Here is a 27,500-nt window from a genome sequence, read left to right as displayed (position 1 = left end):
AATGTATGAAAATATATAAATTAAATTTATATAAACTTGTTGTTTACTTAATTACAGTACAGTATAAATTATCAATGCATTTTTTTTTTGCATATTTTAGCGCTACAAAACTGAACACAAAGAGAAAAAACTGGAACAACAAATAGATTACTGTAGGTAGTTTCAGGAAATATTATGTCTACTCTAATCATTTGGCCATCTGATTAACTATTTCTAACTTGGACAAAAGATTATTAAGGAAAAATTTGGATCATTAATGAATGAAGCTGCTTCAGTGAACTAGTTAATGACCTGTTGCCAATCACCTGTCACACCTGTCTCTTCTGTGTGAATTAAAATTAATGAAGGGGGGGAAAAAATCATTTTTGTCCTACTTTCTTTCAAATGAAAATAAATTGTGAAAACAACACACACACACTCTGGCATACACACACACACGAATATGCACACACACGCTTTACAAATGTGTTTACACAGTCACTTTGTAAGTTATAATTCTATATCGTGTAAAGATAAGTCTAAAAGCGTAAAAAAGTCACAAAACACATTCCATATGTGCGTGCATGCATGTTGAGTTCAAATCAGCAACTGAAAAACTGCAAGTTTGCTTGTTTCATGTTGCCGAAAAGGCAGAAATTTCAATCTCTCAATTAGCTAAACATTTTAAGACAACGGCAGAACAGAATAATCTTTGAAAATAATCTCCCGTAAAAAAAATGAATTGGCAGATGCAACATAATCAGCAGAGCAGGTTGAGGGACGACGACAAATATCTAATAAACATTTTTAGGATACCTTATTTTTCGGAGTATAAGCCGCACCTGCCGAAAATGCATAATAAAGAAGGAAAAAAACATGTATAAGTCGCATTTTTGGGGGAAATGTATTTGATAAAACCCAACACCAAGAATAGACATTTGAAAGGCAATTTAAAATAAATAAAGAATAGTGAACAACAGGCTGAATAAGTGTTCGTTATATGACGCATAAATAACCAACTGAGAAGGTGCCTGGTATGTTAACGTAACATATTATGGTAAGAGTCATTCAAATAACTATAACATATAGAACATGCTATACGTTTACTAAACAATCCGTCACCCCAATCGCTAAATCCCATTAAATCTTATACGTTTAGTCTCTTATGTGAAAGAGCTAAATATTATTATTTGATATTTTACGGTAATGTGTTAATAATTTCACACATAAGTCGTTTCTGATTATAAGTCGCACCCCCGGCCAAACTATGAAAAAAACTGCGACTTATCAGAAAAACACGCATTTGCAGTTTTTCTTGTCATGGAGTGGCAAAAAAAGTATGTCGATCTAAATACAAACCCCGTTTCCATATGAGTTGGGAAATTGTGTTGGATGTAAATATAAATGGGATACAATGATTTGCAAATCCTTTTCAACCCATATTCATTTGAATATGCTACAAAGACAACATATTTGATGGTCAAACTCCTAAACTTTATTTTTTATTTTTTTGCAAATAATAATTAACTTCGAATTTCATGGCTGCAAAACGTGCCAAAGTAGATGGGAAAGGGTGTTACATCACATTTTCTTTTAACAACACTCAATAAACGTTTGGGAACTGAGGAAACAAATTGTTGAAGCTTTGAAAGTGGAATTCTTTCCCATTCTTGTTTTATGTAGAGCTTCAGTTGTTCAACAGCCCGGGTACTCTGCTGTCGTATTTTACGCGTCATTATGTGCCACACATTTTCCATGGGAGACAGTTCTGGACTGCAGGCGGGCCAGGAAAGTACCCGCACTCTTTTACTACGAAACCACACTGTTGTAACACGTGGTTTGGCATTGTCTTGCTGAAATAAGCAGGGGCGTCCATGATAACATTGCTTGGATGACAACATATGTTGCTCCAAAACCTGTGTTGACCATTCTGCATTAATGGTGCCTTCACAGATGTGTAAGTTACCCATGCCTTGGGCACTAATACACCCCCATACCATCACAGATGCTGGCTTTTGAAGTTTGCGCCTATAACAATCCGGATGGTTATTTTCATCTTTGTTCCGGAGGACACCACGTCCACAGTTTCCAAATATAATTTGAAATGTGGACTTGTAAAACCACAGAACATCTTTCCACTCTGCATCAGTCCATCTTAGATGAGCTCTGGCCCAGCGAAGCTGGCGGCGTTCCTTGTTGTTGTTGATTAACTGGGTTTTGCTTTGCATAGTAGAGTTTTAACTTTCACTTACAGATGTAGCGACCAACTGTAGTTACTGACAGTGGTTTTATGAAGTGTTCCTGAGCCCATGTGGTGATATCCTTTACACACTGATGTCTGTTTTTGATGCAGTACCGCCTTAGATATCTAAGGTCCGTAATATCATCGCTTACGTGCAGTGATTTCTCCAGATTCTCTGAACCTTATGATGATTTTACGGACCGTAGATTTGCTTAAAAATTGGTGACCCTCACCCCATCCTTGTTTGTGAATTACTTAGCATTTCATGGAAGCCGCTTTTATACCCAATCATGGCACCCACCTGTTCCCAATTAGCCTGCACACCTGTGGGAAGTTCCAAATAAGTGTTTGATGAGCATTCCTGAACTTTATCAGTATTGTTTGCCACCTTTCCCATCTTCTTTGTCACGTGTTGCTGGCATCAAATTCTAAAGTTAGTGATTATTTGCAAAAAAAAAATGTTTATCAGTTTGAACATCAACTATGTTGTCTTTGTAGCATATTCAACCGAATATGGGTTGAAAATGATTTGCAAATCATTGTATTCCGTTTATATTTACATATAACACAATTTCCCAACTCATATGGAAACAGGGTTTGTATGATCTGGTAAAAAATACAGGAAAACACGCACTCTCCAAAAAACTTAATAGAACAAAAATAAAGAGGTGCATGTCAAAAAGTGTACCCAAAGAAAAAGAATAATGATCTGATCTTCATCTAGGTCAAGGGTATTGCGAAATTTGATTTGTCTAAAACAATAACATTTCTTTGATTTGATCTTCAATGCCTTTATGGAGAAAATAAAAAAAACTCTAGAGTGATAGTTGACAAAATATGGCATATGTAAAAAAGGCCTTCTTCAAGTCAATCCATTGCATTTCTATTGGGTTGAGGTCTGGGCCCCGACTTGGCCATTCCAAATGCGGATTTTGTTTTTCAGCCATTCTGTTGGGGACTTGCTTTAATGATATATGTTTATCTTTTTTCAACACTATATGTGTTATGTATGTATTAGGGCTGTGAATCTTTGGGTGTCCCACGATTCGATTCAATATCGATTCTTGGGGTCACGATAATATATCGATTTTTTTCGATTCGATTCGCTTCAATTCTCGATTCGATTCTCGATTCAAAAACAATATTTTTCCGATTCAAAACCATTCTGTATTCATTCAATACATAGGATTTCAGCAGGATCTACCCCAGTCTGCTGACATGCAAGCAGAGTAGTGGATTTTTTTTTTTTTTAAAAGCTTTTATAATTGTAAAGAACAATGTTTTATCAACTGATTGCAATAATGTAAATTTGTTTTAACTATTCAACAAACCAAAAATATGACTTATTTTACCTTTGTGAAAATATTGGACACAGTGTGTGGTCAAGCTTATGAGATGCGATGCAAGTGTAAGCCACTGTGACACTATTGTTCTTTTATTTTTATTTTATAAATGTCTAATGATAATGTCATTGAGGGATTTTTAGTCACTGCTGTGCTGAAATTATAACTAATATTGATACTGTTGTTGATAATATTCATTTTTGTTTCACTACTTTTGGTTTGTTCTGTGCCGTGTTTGTGTCTTCTCAATTGCTCTGTTTATTGCAGTTCTAAATGTTGCTGGGTCAGGTTTGGTTTTGGAATTGGATTGCATTGTTATGGTATTGCTGTGTACTGGTTTGTTGGATTGATAAAAAAAATAAAAAAAAATAAAAAATTAATTAATTAATTAATCGATTTTTAAAAAATGAGAATCGATTCTGAATCGCACAGTGTATTCGATTCGATTTGTATTCGAATCGATTTTTTCCCAAAAAAGATGATGTCATCTTTACAATTACTTCAAATTTTAGCTGCATGTGTCCTGACTAAGACCACAAGGCTGGCCCACATTATGCCATTTTTAAACACACTGCATTGGCTCCCTGTGTGTTTTTGAATCAATTTTAAAGATCTTCCTACGGTTGATAAATGTCTCACTGATTTTGGGCCTTCTGATCTTTCAAATATGCCGTTTTCCTTCCAGCACTGGTCTCCTCATCGTTCCCAAAGTATTATGTTTTTCCCATCTATTCAGTATTATCCATCTATATATTAAAACTACAATAAAAAAAAACATGTAAAAGTCAAATGTCCACTGTAGTGGAAGATGTTATATGTAATATAACATATGTATATGTAATATACAGAAGAGGAAAAAATAGTGAAGGAAAAAGTTCTGGCCACATGGTTTTTTAGCTTTCTTGAAATGTGGCCCACAAAATAATTTAGTTGACTAACCCTGATTGAACGACTGAAGAGCAGTTTTTAAGAGCACACTTTAACATTTATTTAATGTATTCATTTTATTTAGTATTGTGTTGTTATTTTATTACCAGTAATCCTCTTACTCTATTTCAGTTTTATATTGTATTGCCTTATTTTTCATCAGTGTTTCATCAGTGACACATGGTAACCCCTGCAGCCATGGCTGCAGGGGGTACCATGTGTCAGTGGTCCTGATGCAGACTGCTTATTTGATAGTGTTTACCAACCTGGCTCCTCTGTGCTCAGCCATACATTAATTTATGTGTGTGCACGTGGACATTAAGGGGAAAGGGAGGTTACTGGTTATTGGGACATTGTTTATAATTCTGTAAGGCACTTTGTGTTGCATTTTCAATGTATGAAAAACTTTTTATTACTCAAATTTGTTTGATTGATGGATTGGTTGATTTGCAGTGACTGAATTAATTATTTGACTTCTGAAACTCAGTTTGATCAAAATGTAATTCAAACAAGATGCTAAACAGAGCAGGAGCAGGACTCGAGTAGAAAAAGATGCACCTATTTTGGCAACAGTGCCAACATAGGAGTTTGCTGCCACATGTAACAGACAAAACACCATCATAATGTGCAAAACATTGAAACAAAGACAGCAAATGTGCCGATTAAACCCAGAGGCTCATAAATAGGTTGAAATGAGTCACAAAGGCTGCAAAGTGTCTTGGCGTGATGCTGTGAGATGACGCGCTCAAAAGATGAGATGCAACATTAAGAATCGTGTTTTGTGTAACATTAAAGGCGAATTAAAGTTAAAAGTTAAAGTTCCAATGATTGTCACACACACACACACACACACACACTAGGTGTGGTGAAATTTGTCCTCTCCATTTGACCCATCCCGATATTCACCCCCTGGGAGGTGAGGGGAGTAGTGAGCAGCAGCGTGCGTCGCGCTCGGGAATCATTTGGTGATTTAACCCCAAATTCCAACCCTTGATGCTAAGTGCCAAGCAGGGAGGCGATGGGTCCAATGTTTGTAGTCTTTGGTATGACTTGGCCGGGGTTTGAACTCACAAGCTCCCAATGTCAGGGCGGACACTATCTACAAGGCCATTGAGCAAGACGAATGTTGACTGAACGACGATCCTTTTATGAATTATCGCTGTTACTTGTCTAATAGTCAGGCCTAGTTGGATGAAGATGTAAACTGTATTGAAGACTTCATTATTAATAGCCTCTGAGTCAGATACACCTTTATTGGAAGAGATAGATACTATTAACTGAAAGCAGGCACAGGCTTTCAAAAAACAAAACGTCAGATTCATTCAACTCATGTCAATTTGCAGCAGTTTAGAAAAGGTAAATCTAACATGTCATAATAAATTATGTCGCCTACAAGTGTTTTGCAAACATGAAATTGATTCTGTACTTTCACTTATTGGCACATCTTTTTCTACTTATTGCACTTTTATTGCTCGTTGAGGAACCTTAAAAAGATTTGGTTAACAAATTGGTTAAAAGGGATAACATTCAACTAACCGTTTAGTCCCCAAATCGAATCCCAATTAAAAGCCACTTTTCAGTAGGTTAGCCGTATTGCTTTGTTTATGGTGTATTTAGCAAAGAAATGTAACCTTGAGGAGTTGCTGAACTTCTTACAGGGAGTTGCAGTTTTATGGTTTGCTGCTTTAGTGTCCCACAATATTTTTGCAAGGATAATTGTCCTGGGCCATTGGTGGTGTTGTGATTCACTTAGCTGAATTTTATTAATCTAGTGAGGGATCAATTCGCGCTCAATGTCCCATTCATAATTACCTTGCAGTTGAGGGTCCAGGCTGCAGTCTTTCCCTTTCATGACACTGAACAGGACACGCAGTACTGTCTGACTTTGAATATAAATGAGAAAAGTAAGACTAAATAGCACAGATTTATTCGTCAGATAGTTGTTTGATTTCAAATTGTTTCACTAAACAAACCATCTGGGGTGGACTGATCATTGGTATTACCTTAGGTTTCCCCAGTGGTTAAAATAATAATTGGCTGATAGACGACTGTGTATTTATTTTTATCTTGGTAACTTTCGCAGGCCAGCCTGGGGACATTCCTCTGCAGAAACGCTACAACACTGACAGTACGAGTGAGTGATATACAGTCTTGAATCTTAAACCTTTACTCCAGTGTCCTCCTTACAAAACATGCAGTAATCAACACACTGTATCATTTATTTATTCATGGCTTCAGAATATAAACAGCTATTGTTCAATACAGTGGTGCTATGAATCCGGAATGTGATCTGGGAAATACAAAAAAAAACCTCAAACGTGAGCCCCTTCTCAAAAAAAATAAGAAAGAATTGCAATTTAATGCCTTGAAAGCCCCAAATTTCCCTAGTGTCCTTTACACGAGCCCTAGATGTTCAATTTTCACATTCTAAATTATAATTTGTGAACAACATTTCTCATAGTATTGTTTTATAGCTGTAGTTGGAATATTGAGGATACAAATACTAAATACGATGACCTATCAAAGTCTCTACAAACTAAAAAGCACCTGAATAAATATTAAACACCTTGCGGTGAAGATTCATTTTTTTTAAACTATCACCTTTTTCCCTGCAAATTTGATGCACCGTGTATGTATGTAGTGGTTCCGCCTCCCCCAACATAGTCAAAGATACTGGAAGATAAGAGGGGTTCACGCCAATCATTTTATTCCCGCTGATGCCAGATATTCAAGTTAAATTATAGATAATAAAGCAATAGCAGTGTGGTGAAATTTTTTTCCTACATTTCTGTATATTTTTATTTTGATTCTTTTGTTTTTGTGTGGTGACTGTTATTTAGAGGTTGAGAGTTTACCTGTGAGTTAGAGCCAGTCCAAGTCAGAAGATTTTCCAATGCTGCCGTTGCCAAGTACGTCTTGCTTTAAGGCATAGAGGGCTGTATTGTAGATGCCAGTAAAAGGCTGATTCGTGCATCCATCGTTTATCCTTCCTCATCGTCATTCCACCAACATTATCTAACATTATCGGGTCTAACATTATCATGTTAAACCCGTTCGACATCCATTGCTTTCCTCCTCTCCAAGGTTCTCATAGTCATCATTGTCACCGACGTCCCACTGGGTGTGAGTTTTCCTTGCCCTTATGTGGGCCTACCGAGGATGTCGCAGTGGTTTGTGCAGCCCTTTGAGACACTAGTGATTTAGGGCTATATAAGTAAACATTGATTGATTGATTGAACATTACGATATTTATACCAATATCTAAAAGAGCAGCTCTGGTATTTTTTTCTCTTCCTGACTACAATGACAACAATTTTTAAAGCATGCGTAAATCTCTCTTCCGGTAGCATTCTAAAACAATATGGGTGTAATTTGTTAATATCTGTGGTAAAATCCAGATTAACACTGTAATGCTTTTATTTTATAGATTGTTTTGCAAGGGGTATGATGTCAATGTGTGAACGTTTTAATGTCGTGTAACTAGACAGTAGTTTTTTTAACATTGCGTTTTATTGAAAGGTAAAACTGAAAAATAAGTTTTAATATACACGGTTTGTGTTAATATTTTATGGTGGCAGTGGGTATTTAGCAAAATATGCTAATTGTAAGATTATAGTAGAAGAATGATATGAATAATAACTGCAAACAGTTGAGGTGTCTCAAACTTGCGGTTCCACAGGCCTATATTTAGTGGCCTTTACTTAACACCATAGTTTAGTGGATTTGGAGCCCACATACCCTTGGCAGCTAATAGTTAAAAACCATATTGCAATCTTGTATAATGCTGGAAAAAACACTAACTACAAATTTAGTCTCATGATTAAAACTTGAATCTGAAGTGAAACTTTGTGCGAACCAGTCTCAAGTGGCCTTTACCTCCCGCGGCGCCCGCTAAATTGTGCAATTTGATTTAAAAAAATAAATAAATAAATAATCATTTGTACATAAGTATTTACAGCTTTTGCTCACTCCTTTGTTGATGCACCATTGGGAGTAATTACAGCCTCAAGTCTTTTTGAATACGATGCCACAAGCTTAACCTATCTTTGGACAGTTTTACCCATTGCTCTATGCAGCTGGATAGAGAGCGTTGGTTTTCATCAAGGATGTCTTTTTACATTACTGCCTCCATCTTTCCCTCTATCCCGATAAGTCGCCCAGTTCTTGCCGCTGAAAAACATACCCAAGGCATGATGCTACCAGCCCCATGCTTCACTGTAGGGATGGTATTGGCTTGGTGATGAGCGGTGCATGGTTTCCTCGAAACATGATGCCTAGCATTTACACAAAAGAGGTCGATCTTTGCATCATTAGACCAGATCATTTAGTTTCTAATGGTCTGAGAATCATTCAGGTGCATTTTGGCAAACTTTTTCTAGAAAATGGCTTCCGTCTGGCCATTGTACCATACAGGCCTGATTGGTGGATTGCTGCAGAAATGGTTGACCATCTGGAAGGTTCTCCTGTCTTCACAGAGGAATACTGTAGCTTTTACAGAGTGACCATCGGGTTCTTGGTCACATTCCTGACTAGACTAAGAATGAATGCAGCAATGTACGGAAACATCTTGGATGAAAACCAACGCTTCCCATCCAACCTGATGGATGGAGCTTGAAAAGTGCTACAAAGAGGCACGGGCGAAACTATCCAAAGATAGGTGTGCCGAGCTTGTGGGATCATATTCAAAAAGACTTAAACTGCAGTTTTTTTGGAATTTTGCCTATCGTTCAAAATCATTTTGACGGACAAGAAGACATACCGGTATGTCTTTTTTGGGGGGGGTTTTAAAGATGATAAAAAGTGCTTGAAAGATACAGCTAATGGGAGTCACTGTTGTAACCTTCAAAGCTCTCTAAAACAACTTCAAAACCCTCCATTAATGTTTTATATACACACTTCAAGTGTATATATAATGTAGTAACAGACACGTTCATAAAAATATCTACCGTATTTTTCGGCATATAAGTCGCTCCGGAGTATAAATCGCACCTGCCGAAAATGCATAATAAAGAAGGAAAAAAACATATATAAGTCTCAATGAAGTATAAGTCGCATTTTTTGGGGAAGTGTATTTGTTAAAACCCAACACCAAGAATAGACATTAGAAAGGCAGTTTAAAATAAATAAAGAATAATGAACAAAAGGCTAAATAAGTTTATGTTATATGACGCATAAATAACCAACTGAGAAGGTGCCTGGTATGTTAACGTAACATATTATGGTAAGAGTCATTCAAATAACTATAACATATAAAACATGCTATACGTTTACCAAACAATGTGTCACTCCTAATCGCAAAATCTCATTAAATCTTATACGTCTAGTCTCTTACGTGAATGAGCTAAATAATATTATTTGATATTTTACGGTAATGTGTTAATAATTTCTCACATAAGTCGCTCCTGAGTATAAGTTGCACCCCTGGCCAAACTATGAAAAAAACTGCGACTTATAGTCCGAAAAATTCAGTAATATTTACATTTTTAATCATTGTCGGAACTAATTCCACGGCACATTAATTTCTATTTCCATAGCAGTGCACTTCCGACTTCTGGCAACAACTGTGTGTCCTACTTCCGGAAACAAAGGCATGTGTGTGTTCTAATCATGGCAGATTTGGTATCAAACAGCGAAGACGACTACTTTTGGGCAAATGAGGATTCACAACCCTATCTCCTTGATCTCATGGCGGCTTCTAGAAGCCAGCATGAAGGAAGAGTGAGACGTTGAGGCAGACGGAAGCCGAGAGAGAGATGAAAGTGACTCGAAGCTGCAAAATGCTGTCTGGCTAGCTGTGTACAAACAAAACACGAAATGTGGGCTAACACTTTACAGATACTGTAATATGATTGTATATATTTTTCAGTCAGTAGGATTGGTGTCTAAACACATTGTTTTGTGCATTACAAACTCAAACGCGTATCGTGCTGACGTAGACGCAAGCTTATCTTTTGCCATTGTTAGCTTCTACGGCTCATACCTTAGCACGTCGATATGTTACTAAGCTAGAAAAAGAGCTCCTCAGTGTTTGCTCTTACAATAACAATGTCACTACAGTTTGTTTATTATAAAGGTTACAGAACATAAATTAAGTACTGTTGACAGTTTTTAATCCATTTTTAAAGTGATTGAGAGGTAGAATTGATTGCTCCCATTAGCTGCATTGCTAGCCACCAAGAAAGGGCCCAAGTTTTACATGCTCGGATGCAAAAAATACTACAAAGTCTTCTTGTCTCTCATAATGATTGTGAACAATAGGCAAAATTCCCCCCAAAAAGTTTTGCACAAACAAAAAAAAAGTATATTGTCATTATGGGATATTGTCTGTAGAATTCTGAGAACAAAAATTAAATATATTCTTGTGTGGAATAAGGCTGTAACATAACAAAATGTGGAAAAAGTGAAGCGCTGTGAATACTTTCCGGATTTCTAAGCATCTCAACGTAAACTTTAAATTGGAATTTTGGATCAGATCCGGCTGAAAATAGGTTTCACATTTAGCTTCACATTTTGTCTGGCTTTATACAGAGATGTAGTTTATAAGAAAATATTAGGATTTTTTTTCACAAGATCATCAATGTGTGGACTCTCACCAATAGTGGATAAAACATTCATTAAGGCATCTCATTAAAATATAAATAAATATGATTTTTTTCATCAAAAAGCTTGAGCCACGATTCCACACAAACATAAAGAGGCCAAGGAAACACAGCCCCAGACTAATTCATTTGGCAGAATTAAATATTCATATACTCCTTAAACACTACACTATTGACTGCAGTCCAAACTTTACTTTAAACACTTTGCAGTGCAACAAGATAAGAATGTAACAATTTTAAATAAGCACCCCCACAGGAGAACTGCAGGTATAATGTGGGTGCTGTCGGTAATAAGATACCATTGGTACTCTTTGTGCCAGGTATCTCCTCAATCACATTTCTATTGTTCACCTCTCGTCAGATTATATTCTGTGTCCACGGTCTTTCCCTTACCCCATACGGAACACGATTGCATTTATTGATGCTATAATTAAGTTATTATTGTTCTCTAATCCTCCTTAGCCTGTACTTTCATCCCATGGCTTTAAATGTCATTATTAGTGTCTTTAACTTTATCTCTCTCAGCAGGGCTGATTGTCATCTTGGAGTTTTAATGACATCTTAGAAACATAATTAGATCAGGTCACCTGTGCAAATCAAACTTCTGCCAAGTCAAAACAATCCAGCCAACCTTCATGCTTGCTTGAGGTGAAGGTCTGTTTTTAAATGAAATAAATTATCTGGGCTATTGGTGCACGAGATGTTTGTTTGAGGCATTCTGGATTGGTTGCTTTGTGAGTTCTCGCATATTATGATTCTAAAAGGGTTCTTTAACACTGCTGGGAATTAAACATCAGTCAGGAAAACTTTTGAAGAGACAGGTGTCATCTTACTTTTCACGTGAACCTTCTTTTCTCTCCTACATCATATGACATGTTTCAAAGAGTTTGGGACCAAAGGTGTCCGACTTCTCTAAATTGTGAAGAGATTATTCGCACTTCATTGATTCAAGCTTCTACACTATTCGCACACAGTTGTGACAGGGGACGAGTCAATGGGCAAGTCAAAATCACTCATTATTTCCTTGTCCATCAGTCAGCGTCCCTCACTACTCCATTTTAGGAAAAAAACCCAGGATGTCTCCCAGCTGTACATTGCCTGCTCACGTGAGAGTTTGACAGACAGTGACGCGTGACAGACTTTTTGGAGTATGACTGTTTTTTCTTGTACTGATGAGAGGTCAAGGGAATGGGATAATGGAATAGGATGAAAGTATACAGCAGAAGTACAAAGTGAACATCAGGACATGATGTCATGTAGTAAGGGAGCAACACTGCCAGAAAGATGAAACTGACTTGGAAAATGTTTTCAATACTAAAGCAGTGGTTCTCAACCTTTTTTCAGTGATGTACCCCCTGTGAACATTTTTTTAATTCAAGTACCCCTTAATCAGAGCAAAGCATTTTGGTTGAAAAAAAAAAGATAAAGAAGAAAAATACAGCACTATGTCATCAGTTTCTGATTTATTAAATTGTATAACAGCGCAAAATATTGCGCATTTGTAGTGGTCTTTCTTGAACTATTTGGAAAAAAGATATAAAAATAACTAAAAACTTGTTGAAAAATAAACAAATGATTCAATTATAAATAAAGATTTCTACACATAGAAGTAATCATCAACTTAAAGTGCCCTCTTTGGGGATTTTAATAGAGATCCATCTGGATTCATGAACTTAATTCTAAACATTTCTTCACAAAAAAAGAAATCTTTAACATCTATATTTATGGAACATGTCCACAAAAAATCTAGCTGTCAATACTGAATATTGCATTGTTGTATTTATTTTCACAGTTTATGAAAAGTATTATTCAATAAATATTAGGGCTGCGAATCTTTGGGTGTCCTACGATTCATTTCAATATCGATTCTTGGGGTCGCAATTTGATTATAAATCAAATTTTTCGATTCAACGCGATTCTCGATTCAAAAACAATATTTTTCTGATTCAAAACGATTTTTCGTTCATTCAATACATAGGATTTCAGCAGGATGTACCTCAGTCTGCTGACATGCTAGCAAAGTAGTAGATTTTTTTTTTAAAGCTTTTATAATTGTAAAGGACAATGTTTTATCAACTGATTGCAATAATGTAAATTTATTTTAACTATTTAACGAACCAAAAATATGACTTATTTTATCTTTGGGAAAATATTGGACAGTGTGTTGTCAAGCTTATGAGATGCGATGCAAGTGTAAGCCAGTGTGACACTATTGTTCTTTTTTTTTTTTAATAAATGTCTAATGATAATGTCAATGAGGGATTTTTAATCACTGCTATGCTGAAATTATAACTAATATTGATACTGTTGTTGATAATATTCATTTTTGTTTCACTACTTTTGGTTTGTTCTGTGTCCTGTTTGTGTCTCCTCTCAAATGCTCTGTTTATTGCAGTTCTGGTGTAGGGTTTGGTTTTGGAATTGGATTGCATTGTTATGGTATTGCTGTGTATTGTTTTGTTTGATTGATAAAAAAACAAAAAAAAATCGATTTTTTAAAAATGAGAATCGATTCTGAATCGCACATTGTGATAATCGCGATTCAAATTCGAATCGATTTTTTCCCACACCCCTAATAAATATATTCATAAAGGATTTTTGAATTGTTGTTATTTCTAAAAAAATCTCACGTACCCCTTAGCATACCTTTAAGTACCCCCAGGGGTACGCGTACCCCTATTTGAGAACCACAGTACCAAAGGATTTAAATAACGTAATATAGGGAGAATATGTATAAGGCGATAATGACTTTAACATTTGACATGAAATGACATAGATTCTAAAACCAATTATATTCCATTGTATTGTAATGAAAACGATTGACGCAATGAAAATTGAAAAAATGGTAACAAGAAAATCCTAACTATATTTAAATTAAACTGGCTATGTCATTCTGCATGCAAACATTCACAGTCATTTAATTTAAATTACTTTACATTAGGTACATTCTTTATGTATATTTTACACTGATAAAATATTGTCTTTTCTTCTCATTTTCTCAGTTGTACCGTATTTTTCAGACTATAGGGCGCACTTAAAATCTTTTCATTTTCTCAAAAATCGACAGTACGCCTAACTAGTTACGCCTAACGTACAGATTAATTCTGGTTGTGACCTTAAAGCAATTCTATTTGGTGCATGGATGACAAGTGTGATCAGTAGATGGCAGTCACAAATAAGAGTTACATGTAGACTGCAGACGTCCGTTCAAAAATTACTTCAGCAGGTAAAGGTTGAGAATATATAACATTACACACAGCGCCCAAAATGTGTCGACATTTTTAGTATGACTTTACTAAGATGCCGCAACCGCTTGAGGGATTGTCGGTGCATTACAGTTACCGTAGTCAGACATGTTGTGCTTTAAAATACAAATATTATTATAGTGTGTGTATAAGGACCCCTAAATGGTATCTATTAGAAGACATTATCTGGCGTTTTGTTGCAAAACCAACTTTTCTTACCTATTGGTACTTATTTGGGATTTGCATAAGTCCCGAAAATTTGCACATCTCTGCCATTACAGCCCACTCAGGAGCTTATCATTGACGTTATGAAATTAAAAAAAAATGGTAACTATTATCTATTATTATCATTATTAAGTGAATAATCTCCTTATTTTTCTCTATCCTCTTGTTGTGGGGCACTCATCCGCCGCTGTTGCCATTTCTATTACAAAGTAGTGTACAGTTCTACCTTACATCTGTCAGTAGATTCACTGTGCAAGGGCTAAAAAACTATCGATGCGACAAATAAGACCGCCTACAAAACGGTCAGAAAGCGGCTTCAAGATAGTCGGTCAAATATAATCTTTGCAACATTTTGACTAAAGAGCCACCATTACATGGTTTGTAGACCACAATAAAGTGTACTTTATTGTATACTTAAGAATAGGAATAATGACAACTAGAAGTGAACTCGTGTGACGTCACATAAAACTGGAAGTGAAGCGTGCCAGTGCTTTTTTTAATCATTAAAAAAACCTTTATAAATTAAAACGAAAGAAGATAAACATTTTTAAACACGCAAATGAAAATAATTTGTCTCTTTAAAAAGCCAAATCAATATTTAATGTTTCTTCTGCCATGGAAGTATGTTGTGTGTCTGTTTATTTTATTTTCAAATAAAATTTGGTTAGAATATTTCATTGAATGTATAAGTATTTATTGAGCAAATTCAACAATACCGTGATAATAATGATAACCATGATCATTTTGATCACAATAACAGTGATATGAAATTTTCACATCTTTACATACCTTTTATAGAAAAAATAACTTGGATTTATATTGCGCTTTTCTAAACACTCAAAGCGCTCACAGAGAAGTGGGACTCAACATTCATTCACACCTGGTGGTGGTAAGCTACATCAGTAGCCACAGCTGCCCTGGGGTAGACTGACGGAAGCGTGGCTGCCAGTTTGTGCTTACGCCCCCTCCGACCACCACCTATCATTCATTCATCATTCATTCACCAGTGTGAGCGGCACCGGGGGCAAAGGGTGAAGTGTCCTGCCCAAGAACACAACAGCAGCGATTTTTTGGATGTCAATAGGTTGGAAGCGAACCTGCAACCCTCAGGTTTCTGGCCGGCCGCTGTACCCACTATGCCATACCGCCCCATTATAGATTAACTGTACTGTACACTCCAATGAAAATAATACGGCTCTTTAAGACAGAACAGTATTTAATGGATGTTTTGCCTAAAATTGATGTTGTGTGTCTATTTTTAAATAAAACTGATTCATAATATTTCAGTGTAACCGTGATATGATTTTTTTAATATAATTTAATCCTTACAATTTAACTGATAGGACACCTTAAATGAGCATCACAAAATTAAAAAATTAGATATGCATTACGTGGAATCAAAATAATATTTAGGGTAGCTTAGGACCCTTGAAACATGAAAAAGGATTAGGATCATTAATAATTTTAGAAAGTTGAAGTAAAAAAATTATACAAAAGGATTTGACAAAACAAACATTTTCTGTACATGGAAGTCCTCGCAGACACATCGCTGACAATGCTTCATTCTAGGAACAAAAAGAACAGTGCAGCTTAATCTGTGGCACCTTTTAATCTTATTAAGTCTTTACTGCCAATTACAGAGAATTATTCATATTGCTACACTACTGTCTGGTAAATGTACTGTAATATTCCCTAATGTAAGTTAGTCACTTATCTTTTTAAGTCTGCCTGGGATGAAATCTTTTAGCGCACGTTACTTACTGTTAATGTGGTTTCAAAAAGCTTAAGAGTAAACAAGCCGCAGGGGCAGGTGTTATTTCTGATAGTGTATAGTAGAGGTGGGGGAAATAATAGATTTTCAGATGCATCGCAATTCGGACAAAGACGATTAAAAAATTGATTAGTAAACATCAATAATCGATAATAAATGTACGTACTCTAAATAAAGTAGTGCTGACAGTTGTAAAATTTGGCTGACTGCAGTGAACCACCTCACTGAGAGATCCGACCAGCTCCTTTATTATAGGGCACATACATTCCAGTTTTGCACACATTTACATTAATTTAGTAAATGTAAGTCACCTGTTTCTTGTTTAAAATACACTGTTTTCAAAAGTTGCAAGAGATGAACACCTATTTAGTGAAACGAAAAGAAATGTAAAACTGCATCAATTGTACATAAATTAAAGCTGCATCAATGATCGAATTTTAATCGAATTATAGCTCCTGAATCGTAATCGAGAGGTGGCCAAAGACTCCCACCTCTAGTGTAATGATAGTGAAATAAAATAGAGTAAACATTACAATTGAGTTGGTAGTTACCTGCTCTTGGTTCAACTGTCTTGTTGCCATTCTGGTCCATAAAGACAAACCTTCCTCCAGTGAAGTCAGAGCCGTAGTCAGACAGGTACAGAAGCGACGTGTAGTCAAATGAGCCATATGTCACCTGACAGAAAGCGAAAGAAACACAGAATCTGGTTAATATTTAAAGTTATAAATCCACCTGCTTAATGGTGCTCTTTTGTAAAAAAAAATCTAATGAGGACTCAAACTTGTTGGTTTGATGCAACACTACAATCAAACCACCATTTTCATAGTACAACACATTTTGAAATAACAAGGCAAAGGCACGATGGGTTTTAGAATGATGGCTGCATTCTATTTTGGTAAACCGGACCAAACATTCAAGCACACTTGCTTCATGAGACATTTAATGGCATTGGGTGAAACTTGGCATTGTTGACTTCTCATTTGTGCCTTTCCTGCAAATCAGAATGTATAATGGTGCCAACAAAATGCCACCACAGGAATTTATAGCCACCGACTCACTGAAAAATACCCAAACTAAACAAAAAACAGTGACCTAAACAGTTGTCAGATACAGTATATTTGTTGGAAGAGGTAGCAGGCAAGGGATGTTTCAATATTTATATGGCTAACTGCCTTACCACTACCACCATGTGGCTGAAAACTAAGACAAAATTAATTTGTGTACTTCTAAGGAAGTTATGTAGCACAAGCATTTGATTTGAGAACTTAGATCTAATTGAGACTAAATGCCCCCCCATAGTTGTATGCGTCTCTAATATATATATATGTATATATGTATATATATATATATATATATATATATATATACACATACATATATATATATATACATAAATATACATACATATATATATGTACATATATACATATATACATCTCTAATTAATATATATATATACACAAATATATATACATATATATATATACTTACATACATATATACATATATATATATATACATATATATATATATATATATATACATATATATATATATATATATACATATATATATACATACATATATATACATACATATATAGACATATATGTGTACATATATACATATATGTGTACATATATACATATATAGACATATATGTATACATATATAGACATATATGTGTACATACATATACATATATACATATATATACATACATATATGTACATATATACATATATATATGTACATATATAGACATCTATGTGTACATATATACATATATATGTACATATATACATATATATATGTACATATATATGTACATATATACATATGTACATATATACATATACACATATATATATATATGTACATATATATACACATATATATATATATATGTACATATATATATATGTACATATATATACACATATATATTTGTACATATATATATACACACATACATATATATATATACATACATATGTATACATATACATATATACATATATACATATACATATATACATACACATATATATATGCATACACATATATGTGCATATGCATACATATATACATACATGCATATATACATATATATGTACATATATATAAATATATACTGTATATGTGTGTATATGTATATACGTGTGTGTATATATATATATATATATATATATATATATATATATATATATATATTTTTTTTTTTTTTTTTTTTTTTTAAGACAAAGCTTTGTTGTGATTATTGGTTGAGGTCAACATTTTTTTTCTCATTTTGCGTTTGTGAGACGAGCGGGGGAAGTGTGCCGCCGGGTGTCCAGAGTGGCTGGATGTGAGGCTGAAAGAGAGGCGAGGTGTGCAGTTTTAAGTTGTTAAAATGTTTGCCTGTTGGTGGGGCTCTTTGTCACTATACAGGGGGTGTCACGGATGTCATGTTAAAAAAAAAATGTTTTTGTAATATTTTCACAAATGACCAGATCGACGGGTTGGCGACCCCTGATTTAGATAGTCAGATGCCCTGGCTTAAATACTGAACTTGCAATGTGTCTTCTTTAGTCCAATGAATGTAGCTGTGTCAGGATAGGAAATGAAGTTGATATGCCACTGTTAAACAACAATTACAACTGCATGTACACGTTAGAACATGTCATCTACCAGCAAGTCTGGTAGATGGGTAACATCTACCACACAGTATTTGTGGTCAACTTTAAAAATGAAGTCATTCAATGTCAACAACATTCAAAATGTTTTTAACTTTAGTGTGCAGTATGCCATAATCTTGGTTTGGTAGTTATCGAGATCTTAAACAGGGGGGCAGGATGAATGTGAGAAATTATGATCTCATAACAATAAATCCGATAACATTAAAAAATGTGTCAGATATGTATTGTTTAGTGCTACAATGAGGTAAGATTACCTGTAATGTGCTGTATGTGTGGTTAAGTAAGCAAATCGAGTGCTCATTTACCTATACCTTAAGTAGCTGAGCTTAGTGTGCTGTAAACAGCTGAGCTGAAGTGGACGAGTTTGGCCCAAATCACATTATGTTAGTGGTTTGCTAACATTAACAGTAGGTGTGGAACAGTTTAAAAACATCTGTGGCTCGGATCTTATCACAGTTAGTAGTAACAATTTTCGTTTGGTTCAGTGTACTTTTTTTTTTATACCCCCAGAATACCATATATCCCTATAATGCACAATTACCTATTTTTTTTTTTTTTTTTTTTTTACTAATTATGTAATATATAATTACAGAGCTGCTAACATTTGGGGCCTGATTTACTAAGGTCTAAATTCCATGCGCTAGACAGCATGTGCAAACAATAAAGTAGCGCGAACGAATAGTGGGCCTTTTGCGTGTGATCTACGAATTCTTTTTTGGTTTCATCTGAACACATGACATTCTCCCAATCCTCTGCTGTATCATCCATGTATCCATTTTGGTATAAACTCAGCTCGTCGTATTTGAAGGAAGAAGAATACTGAGTTGCATCCCAAGGACACCATACCTACTGTGAAGCATGGGGGTGGAAACATCATGCTTTGGGGCTGTTTTTCTGCTAAGGGGGACAAGATGATTGATCCGTGTTAAGGAAAGAATGAATGGGGCCATGTATTGTGAGATTTTGAGCCAAAACCTCCTTCCATCAGTGAGAGCTTTGAGTGGTTGACCAAATACTTATTTTCCACCATAATTTACAAATAAATTCTTTAAAATTCCTACAATGTGAATTCCTGGTTTTTTTTTCACATTCTGTCTCCCACAGTTGAAGTGTACCTATGATGAAAATTACAGACCTCTGTCATCATTTTAAGTGGGAGAACTTGCACAATCTGTGGCTGACTAAATACTTTTTTGCCCCACTGTACTATACAGTGTTTTACAGCACTTTCATGTTATCAAGCTTCTCCTACCTGTGGCGTTATACTATGTTTTCAAACATGAGGGAGACATGTACAACTTTTTATGGGAATTTTTAGAAGCAGTCAGACACGTACAGTTAATCTACATTGAAACTTTTTGTGATAAACTTTTTTTTGCGCTGTGAAGGTGTGCTCATGGGAGAGAGGCTGCACTTATGTGCTCAAGACAATATATACATACTTCAATAAGTTTTTTTTTCATGTCAAACGATTAAAATATATAATTGCGATTAATCACATTTTGTTTATAGTTAACTCAAAAGTACCGCGATTAATCACAGATATAATTTTCCAGTTCCTTTTTTGTTTTTATTTCTGATTCAAGCTTAATTTTTCATCATTAATAAGTGTATCCGAGACAGATCATTTTCAAGTTTTAACACCATGAACAGACGATCAATTTGCTTTAATGAAATGTGTTCTTAACTTTACACTTATTTAAACAGCTCAACACAAAAAGAGCAAACATAATTTGATGACATTAAAAACAAAGTCTACTGTGTGTTGGTGTCTTGCCAGATTTTGTATTTTGTAGAAATACAGAATTTCTATTCCTGCTTTAGAAGCAACTTGCCATGGCTTTGAATCTGATATTTCCATAAGGCAACCTTTCATTTGTCAATTTCGGCTCACTTATGGCTCATCAGTAGCAAGTGAACTGCAGCCAAGTTCCCCCGCTACGGCACGGCTGGAGGATCAAAATGGACGCATGTGCCTTAATCCCCTGCTTTAGAGTTGTATTTTACGACAGTTTGAGAGTCACTGAATGTGTCCTGACTGGTGATTTGGATGAGCGCAAGGAAGACAGAAGGAAAAGTATGCCCTACAAACAACTGTTGTTTGTAGGGCTGGGCGATATGGCCTTTTTTTAATGTCTCGATATTTTTAGGCCATGTCACGATACACATATCTCGATATTTTGCCTTAGCCTTGAATGAACACTTGATGCATATAATCACAACAGTATGATGAGTCTATGTGCCTCGATTAAAACATTCTTCTTCATACTGCATTATTATATGCTCATTTTAAACTTTCATGCAGAGAGGGAAAACACAACTAAGTAAATTTACCAAAACTGTATTTATTAAACAGTTATCAAGACGTGGCACACACATTCATGTCATTTCAAAACAGAAAGGGCAAGATTGTCAGATACATTTTAAAACAAGCTATAAGTGCACTTTTGTGAATGATGTCAAAAAGATGAATTATCAAAAAAACACTAAATTATAGTGTACTTTTTGAACAGAACGCCACTACAATAGTTAAAAACAAATAAAGTGCACTTTTGTGCATGATGTCACACAAAATATTTCAATAACTGTCAAATAAAAATGATCTGCATAATAGGTATCTATGGACGTTATCTCCCTCTGTTGACTTTTTTTCATAGTGTTGATCTGGAAATAGTTGCTTCTGTATTTTGTTGGTGGGGCACCGAACAGAGATGTAGTAATGCAGAGTTTCAAGCACTCTTCATTTTTTTAGCGGGTGACTTTTCAAATGATGCTACATTAGCAGTGCTGCTACTTTTTGTAACAACGCTTTTGCCGCATAAATATTGAACATATTCCCGCTTGAAGCCAAACCACCGCCGGACGATGGCTCCCGTGCTGTTTTTCTTGGGAATTAATTCTTCCTCCATTTGTTACCAGATTTGCACCTTCTCTCTCTCGTATTACCACTCGCACCTCATCGTTAGCTTCACAGCTAACGTTACAATGTCGCTACCTGTCTGTGCCGCTTGGTTTACGTCTCTGTGAGAAGTAGAGACAAGAAAGAGTAGGAAACGCCTTTAGTGTAATACCCACAGCTTAAAGCAACTACGTGAGAACGTATACTCAAAGTTCCCTATATAGTAATTTTCTACATCGCACAGAGACAAACCCGCAATATACCGATATATCGCCCAGCCATAGTTGTTTGGATGTGTTTTTTTGTTTTAATAAAGTATTTATTGATCAACCCCTCCTCATCATCTTTTCAACATCCGGTAAAAAACTATTTATTTATCCATCCATTTTCTACCGCGTGTCCCTTTTGGGGTCGCGGGGGTGCTGGAGCCTATCACAGCTGCATTCGGGCGAAAGGCGGTGTACACCCTGGACAAGTTGCCTCCTCATCGCAGGCAATTCATTTTTTACACAAAAAAACACCACAATCCTGTATCATGTAACGGTACCGTAACATAATCCGCCCCACTTCACAGGTGTGGCATATTAAGATGCTGAATAAAAAGCATGATTATTGCACAGGTGTGCCTTAGGTTGCCCGCTATAAAAGGCCACACTGAAATTCACATTTTTGCTTTATTGGGGATCTAGGGGGTTCAGAAAAGCAGTCAGTATCTAGTGTGACCACCATTTGCCTTACGCAGTGCAAAAAATCTTCTTTGCATGTAATTGATCAGGTTGTTGATTGTGGCGTATAGAATTTTGTTCCACTCTTCAACAGCTGTGCGAAGTTGCTGGATATTGGCAGGAACTGGAACACGCTGTCGCTTTTGCCGATCCACAGGATCCCAAATATGCTCAACAGCTGACATGTCCGGTGAATATGTTAGCCATGCAAGAACTGGGATGTTTTCAACTTCCAGGAATTTTCTACAGAATCTTGCAACATGGGGCCATGCATTGTCACCCTGCAGCATGAGGTGATGGTCTTGGGTCAATGGCACAAGAATGGGCTTCAAGATCTAGTCACAGTATCTCTGTTCCATCAATAAAAGGCACTTGCGGTTGTTGTCCATAACATACGCCTGCCATGGGCCACACGATTCACAACGTTGACATCAGCAAAACCACTCTCCCACACAATACCAGACACTGTATGCTATCTGCCATGAACAGTGAAAACCAGGATTCATCCGTGAAGAGAATACCTTTCCAATGTCCCAGACGCCATCGAACGTGAGCATTTGCCCACTTAAGTCAGTTACAACAACAAACTGCAGAAAGGGCGAGACCCCGATGAGGACGACGAACATGCAGATGAGCTTCCTTGAGATGGTTACTCACAGTTTGTGCAGAAATTATTTGGTGATGCAAACCAATTGTTGCAGCAGCTGTCCGGGTGGCTGGCCTCAGACAATCATGGAGGTGCACCTTTTTGGGTGTAAAGGTCCTAGGTTAACATGGCTATAAGTGGTCTGCGGGTGTGAGGCTGGTTGGATTTACTGCAAAAGTCTCTAAAATGTTTGGATTTACTCCCAAAGTCTCTAAAATGTCTTTGGAAACAGCTTATAGTAGTGAAATGAACATTCAAGTCATGGGCAACAGCTCTGGTGGACTTTCCTGCAGTCAGCATGCCAACTGCATCCTCCCTCAAAACTTGCGACATCTGTGGCATTGTGCTGTGTGATAAAACTGCAAATTTCAGCGGGGCCTTTTATTGTGGGCAGTAGGGATGATGTTCGAAAACCGGTTCTCCCGATGCTTCGATAAGAAAAGAACCAATTCCCTGGATTCGAATCCCTTTTTGAGAACCGGTTCCCGTTATCAAAGCCACTATACTATAATTTCACGACCATAGGGTGCACCGTATTAAAAGGTACCGTGTCAGTTACGGGTGCTATTTCTGAATTCAACACATAAATAGGGAGCAGCGTATTTTGGGGCGCAGGCATGGTTAAACATATGCTAGCATGCATGGACGCTGTTTTAAAAAGGCAGCAGGCGCAAAGCTGAGTTGGGTTGTACTTTATTGAAGTATTTATCAATGTACTCATACCATTTTTTGATCAATCCTCATCCGCAAATCCATCAAAGTCCTCATCTTCTGTGTCCGAAATTAAAAGCTGGGCAAGTTCTCCATTAAACACGCCAGATTCCCTCTCGTCATTTTCAAAGTCAGTCTCGTTGCCGTGGGGCTCCTCGGAAAAGATGCGAAAGCTCGAACAACAGTGCAAGTAGACACGTTAGCTCAAGCATCCACGATACATTCACAAATTGTGGCGTAACTCGCCCGACGCTGCCTCACAGTTTTCGTGAAGCTGTGTTCGTCTGTCATCCATCGCTCCCATAACGCTCACAACTTCACTTTGAACGTCCTGTTTACACCCATGTCCAGCAGTTGGAGTTCCTTCGTCATTCCTTAATGATGACTCCAGTTGGAAACTTTTCTTTGGGCAGCGTCTTCCCCTTGAAGATCACAATAGGTGGCAGTTTCTGTCCAACAGTAAAAGCCGACTTCTCTTACCCGGCTGTGCGTATCGATTCGCTACCGTGCTGGTCCCCTTCTTCTCCACTGTGTGCTTCACCGGGATGTCGAAAGTGAGCGGCACCTCGTCCATGTTGGTGATGTGTTTGTAGGCAATTATTTTATTTACGATGCACATAGCAGCACTATATGCTCACTGGGAGCGTGCCTTTACCTGAAACCTTCACCCTTTAACGTCCACATGCTGTCCTCAGTCACGTCCGCCTTTCCTCCATATAAATAGCGTGCCGGCCCAGTCCCTAAAATCTATGGCTGGATTCGATAAGAGATTCGATAAAGAATCGGTTCGAAAAGAGGATTCGATAATGGCATCGACATCGATAATTTCTTAACGAACATCATGGCTAGTGGGCAGCTTAAAGCACACCTGTGCAATAATCATGCTGTTTAATTAGCATCTTGATACGGCACACCTGTGAGGTGGGATGAATTATCTTGGCAAAGAAGAAATGCTCACAAATTTAGACAGATTTGTGAATAACATTTGAGAGGAATAGGTCTTCTTTGTAAATAGTAAGAGTTTTAGATATTTGAGTTCAGTTAATGAAAAATGGGAGCAAAAACAAAAGTGTTGCATTTTTATTTTTGTTCAGTATATGAAGAGTCCCATGAAAAAAAATATAAATAGTGTACAATTAATTTAATTTAAGAAATTAGAGAAAAGCTTTGGTTTAAATTTTATTGCTTCGTAGCAATCGTTTAATGAGTGTAACTATTAAAAATTCATAAAATCCAGACCGCATGTGGGTTCCGGAAATTTAAATACACGGACATAATTTCCACAGTCACTGCAATTGAGCACACATGAGAACCGTGATCCATGTGGGTGTCCTGACCTGTGTGGTAATAAACAGCGGAAAGTTTTTTTTGTTTTTTTAAATAATGCACACATTTTAAAAGTGCAATTTTAATGCTGATGACAATGATCTAATTATCAATTATCTAAAATACACATTGAGGATATAGTCTGTTTTATCCGATGACTGTATTATTCTAAGAAACTGATCAATAGATTACTGGATTACGAAAAATACCTTAACCCCACATTATGTCTCCTACCACAATACCAAGGCCACCTATAAGTTGAGGTAAAGCCAAGGTCATGAAAGTCGTGCGAGCAAATTTACCTTTACTCCACTATGGTTTCCTAATCACCATGTTAAAAATGCACATTGTATCATGTCAAAGTACGATTTATGATTTGACACCCTAATAGCTGCAAGGTCGATGGGAAGAAAATATGCCGTCAAAAAATGTCAGACTATTTATACTTGAATGAGTGTGGGGTTAGCCAATTAGCCCCCAAAATGTCTGCCGAGAAAGAAGGAGCAAAGTGTCATATCCCTCCCTCCCTGTCCAATTACTTTAGAGCCAGCAGAAGTAAATGAGGAAACAAATATCATAGCCACATAAAAACAATATGACACAGCAGAGAAGCCAAAGGACAACGACATAGGAAACATCTTCCCATACAACACAAATAAGGGCCGAACAATATTTATTTTTTTATTTTTTTGGCAATGTTACATTGAACATGATGCTGATGATGAAAGTTAATCAATTTAGATTGTTCTAAAATTCAAATGATTTTTTTTTCTGTCTTTGAAAGTTTCAAGGGTGCAAAACAGTTTGGAACTGTACATATATTTATAGTTGAAATGATGGTTTACATGCTGATTCTACAACAAAAATCTGCAGCACCCTTATGTTTAAAACAATGACTATAAGGATTTTTTTTTTTTTAATCAGCCACAACTGAAAGGTTTACAGATGTTTGCACAGTCACTACAGGTTTGCTTAAACTTGTTCATTAGAGGTGTAAAAAGTAATTTTTGCAAATAAATAACCGATTTTAACTTTAGAGATATGAATACATCGTTTGGCGAGCCTCTGGATCGATCTATATCTAGTAAGGATTGGTCGATGTCCGGTTGAGAAGTCATGAATCGGTTGACTGGAGATATGTTATAAAATATGTCTATTCCAATCTTTCGAGACTTCTATGATGACGTATAACGAGAATAACATTCTTGTTTGTGACTGTCGACATTAACAGAGCAAAATGACAGACAGCACCGAAATAGATAACTTTCCCCCGAATAAGGATGTATACCGACAACTAGGGCTGGAGATATATCGATATACTTGATATATCGCGGGTTTGTCTCTGTGCGATATAGAAAATGACTATATCGTGATATTCGAGTATACGTTCTCACGCAGTTGCTAGCATTACATTAGAGGCTCTTGTCGGTCTTTCCTGTCTCTCCTTCTCACAGACAAGCGCACCTTACATACGTCACATACTGTCACGTCATACGTCACATACGTATACGCCCTCGCGGAGCAGAGAGGTAGCAACATGGGTAACGTTAGCTGTGATGCTTGGGGAGCCGTGCGAGTGTTAATACAAGAGAAAGAAGGTGCGACTCTGGTAACAAATGAAGGAAGAATTAATTCTCAAGAAAAACAACAGGGGGTCCATCGTCTGGCGATGGTTTGGCTTCAAATGGGAAATATGTCGAACAGACAACCGTAATTTGTCAAGTGTGGGGCAAAAGTGTTGCTAAAAAAAGTAGCATTACTGCTAATATGTAGCATCATTTGAAAAGTCACCTGCTAGAGAATAAAGAGTGCTTACGCCGCATTTCAACATCTCTATTCGGTGCCACACGCCCACACAATCAAAAGGCCGAGGCAAACATTTCCAGATCAACTCTATATTAAAAAAATAGTCAACAACAAAAGGAGATAATGTCCGCAGTAATCTACCACATAGCGAGGGACGAACACTATTTGATTTCCTATTATGCAGCTCATTTTTATTTGACAGTTATTGAAATATCTTGTTTGACATTATGCAAAAAAGTGCAGTTTATTTGTTTTAAACTATTGTAGTGGTGTTCTGCACAAAAAGTGCACTTTAATTTGTGTTGTTGTGATATGTCATCTTGGGGACATCATGCACAAAAGTGCACTAATAGCTTGTTTTAAAATGTCTCTGACAAT

At 36.4% G+C, this 27,500-nt stretch overlaps 1 protein-coding gene across 3 annotated transcripts in view; it reads right to left on the bottom strand.

Annotated features, from left to right (window-relative positions):
* Positions 1 to 27,500, bottom strand: part of uts2r2 (urotensin-2 receptor 2) — a 64,220-nt gene that overhangs the window by 9,804 nt on the left and 26,916 nt on the right. For all 3 annotated transcript variants that reach the window (XM_061908838.1, XM_061908839.1, XM_061908840.1), the window contains one exon: positions 16,883 to 17,006. In XM_061908838.1, the coding sequence (XP_061764822.1) occupies positions 16,883 to 17,006 (124 nt within the window). The remainder of the gene's footprint in view (positions 1 to 16,882; positions 17,007 to 27,500) is intronic.

This window comes from Nerophis ophidion, linkage group LG08, assembly GCF_033978795.1.
Source record: "Nerophis ophidion isolate RoL-2023_Sa linkage group LG08, RoL_Noph_v1.0, whole genome shotgun sequence".
Lineage (NCBI taxonomy): Eukaryota > Metazoa > Chordata > Actinopteri > Syngnathiformes > Syngnathidae > Nerophis > Nerophis ophidion.
This window is presented reverse-complemented; position numbering and strand designations above follow the sequence as displayed.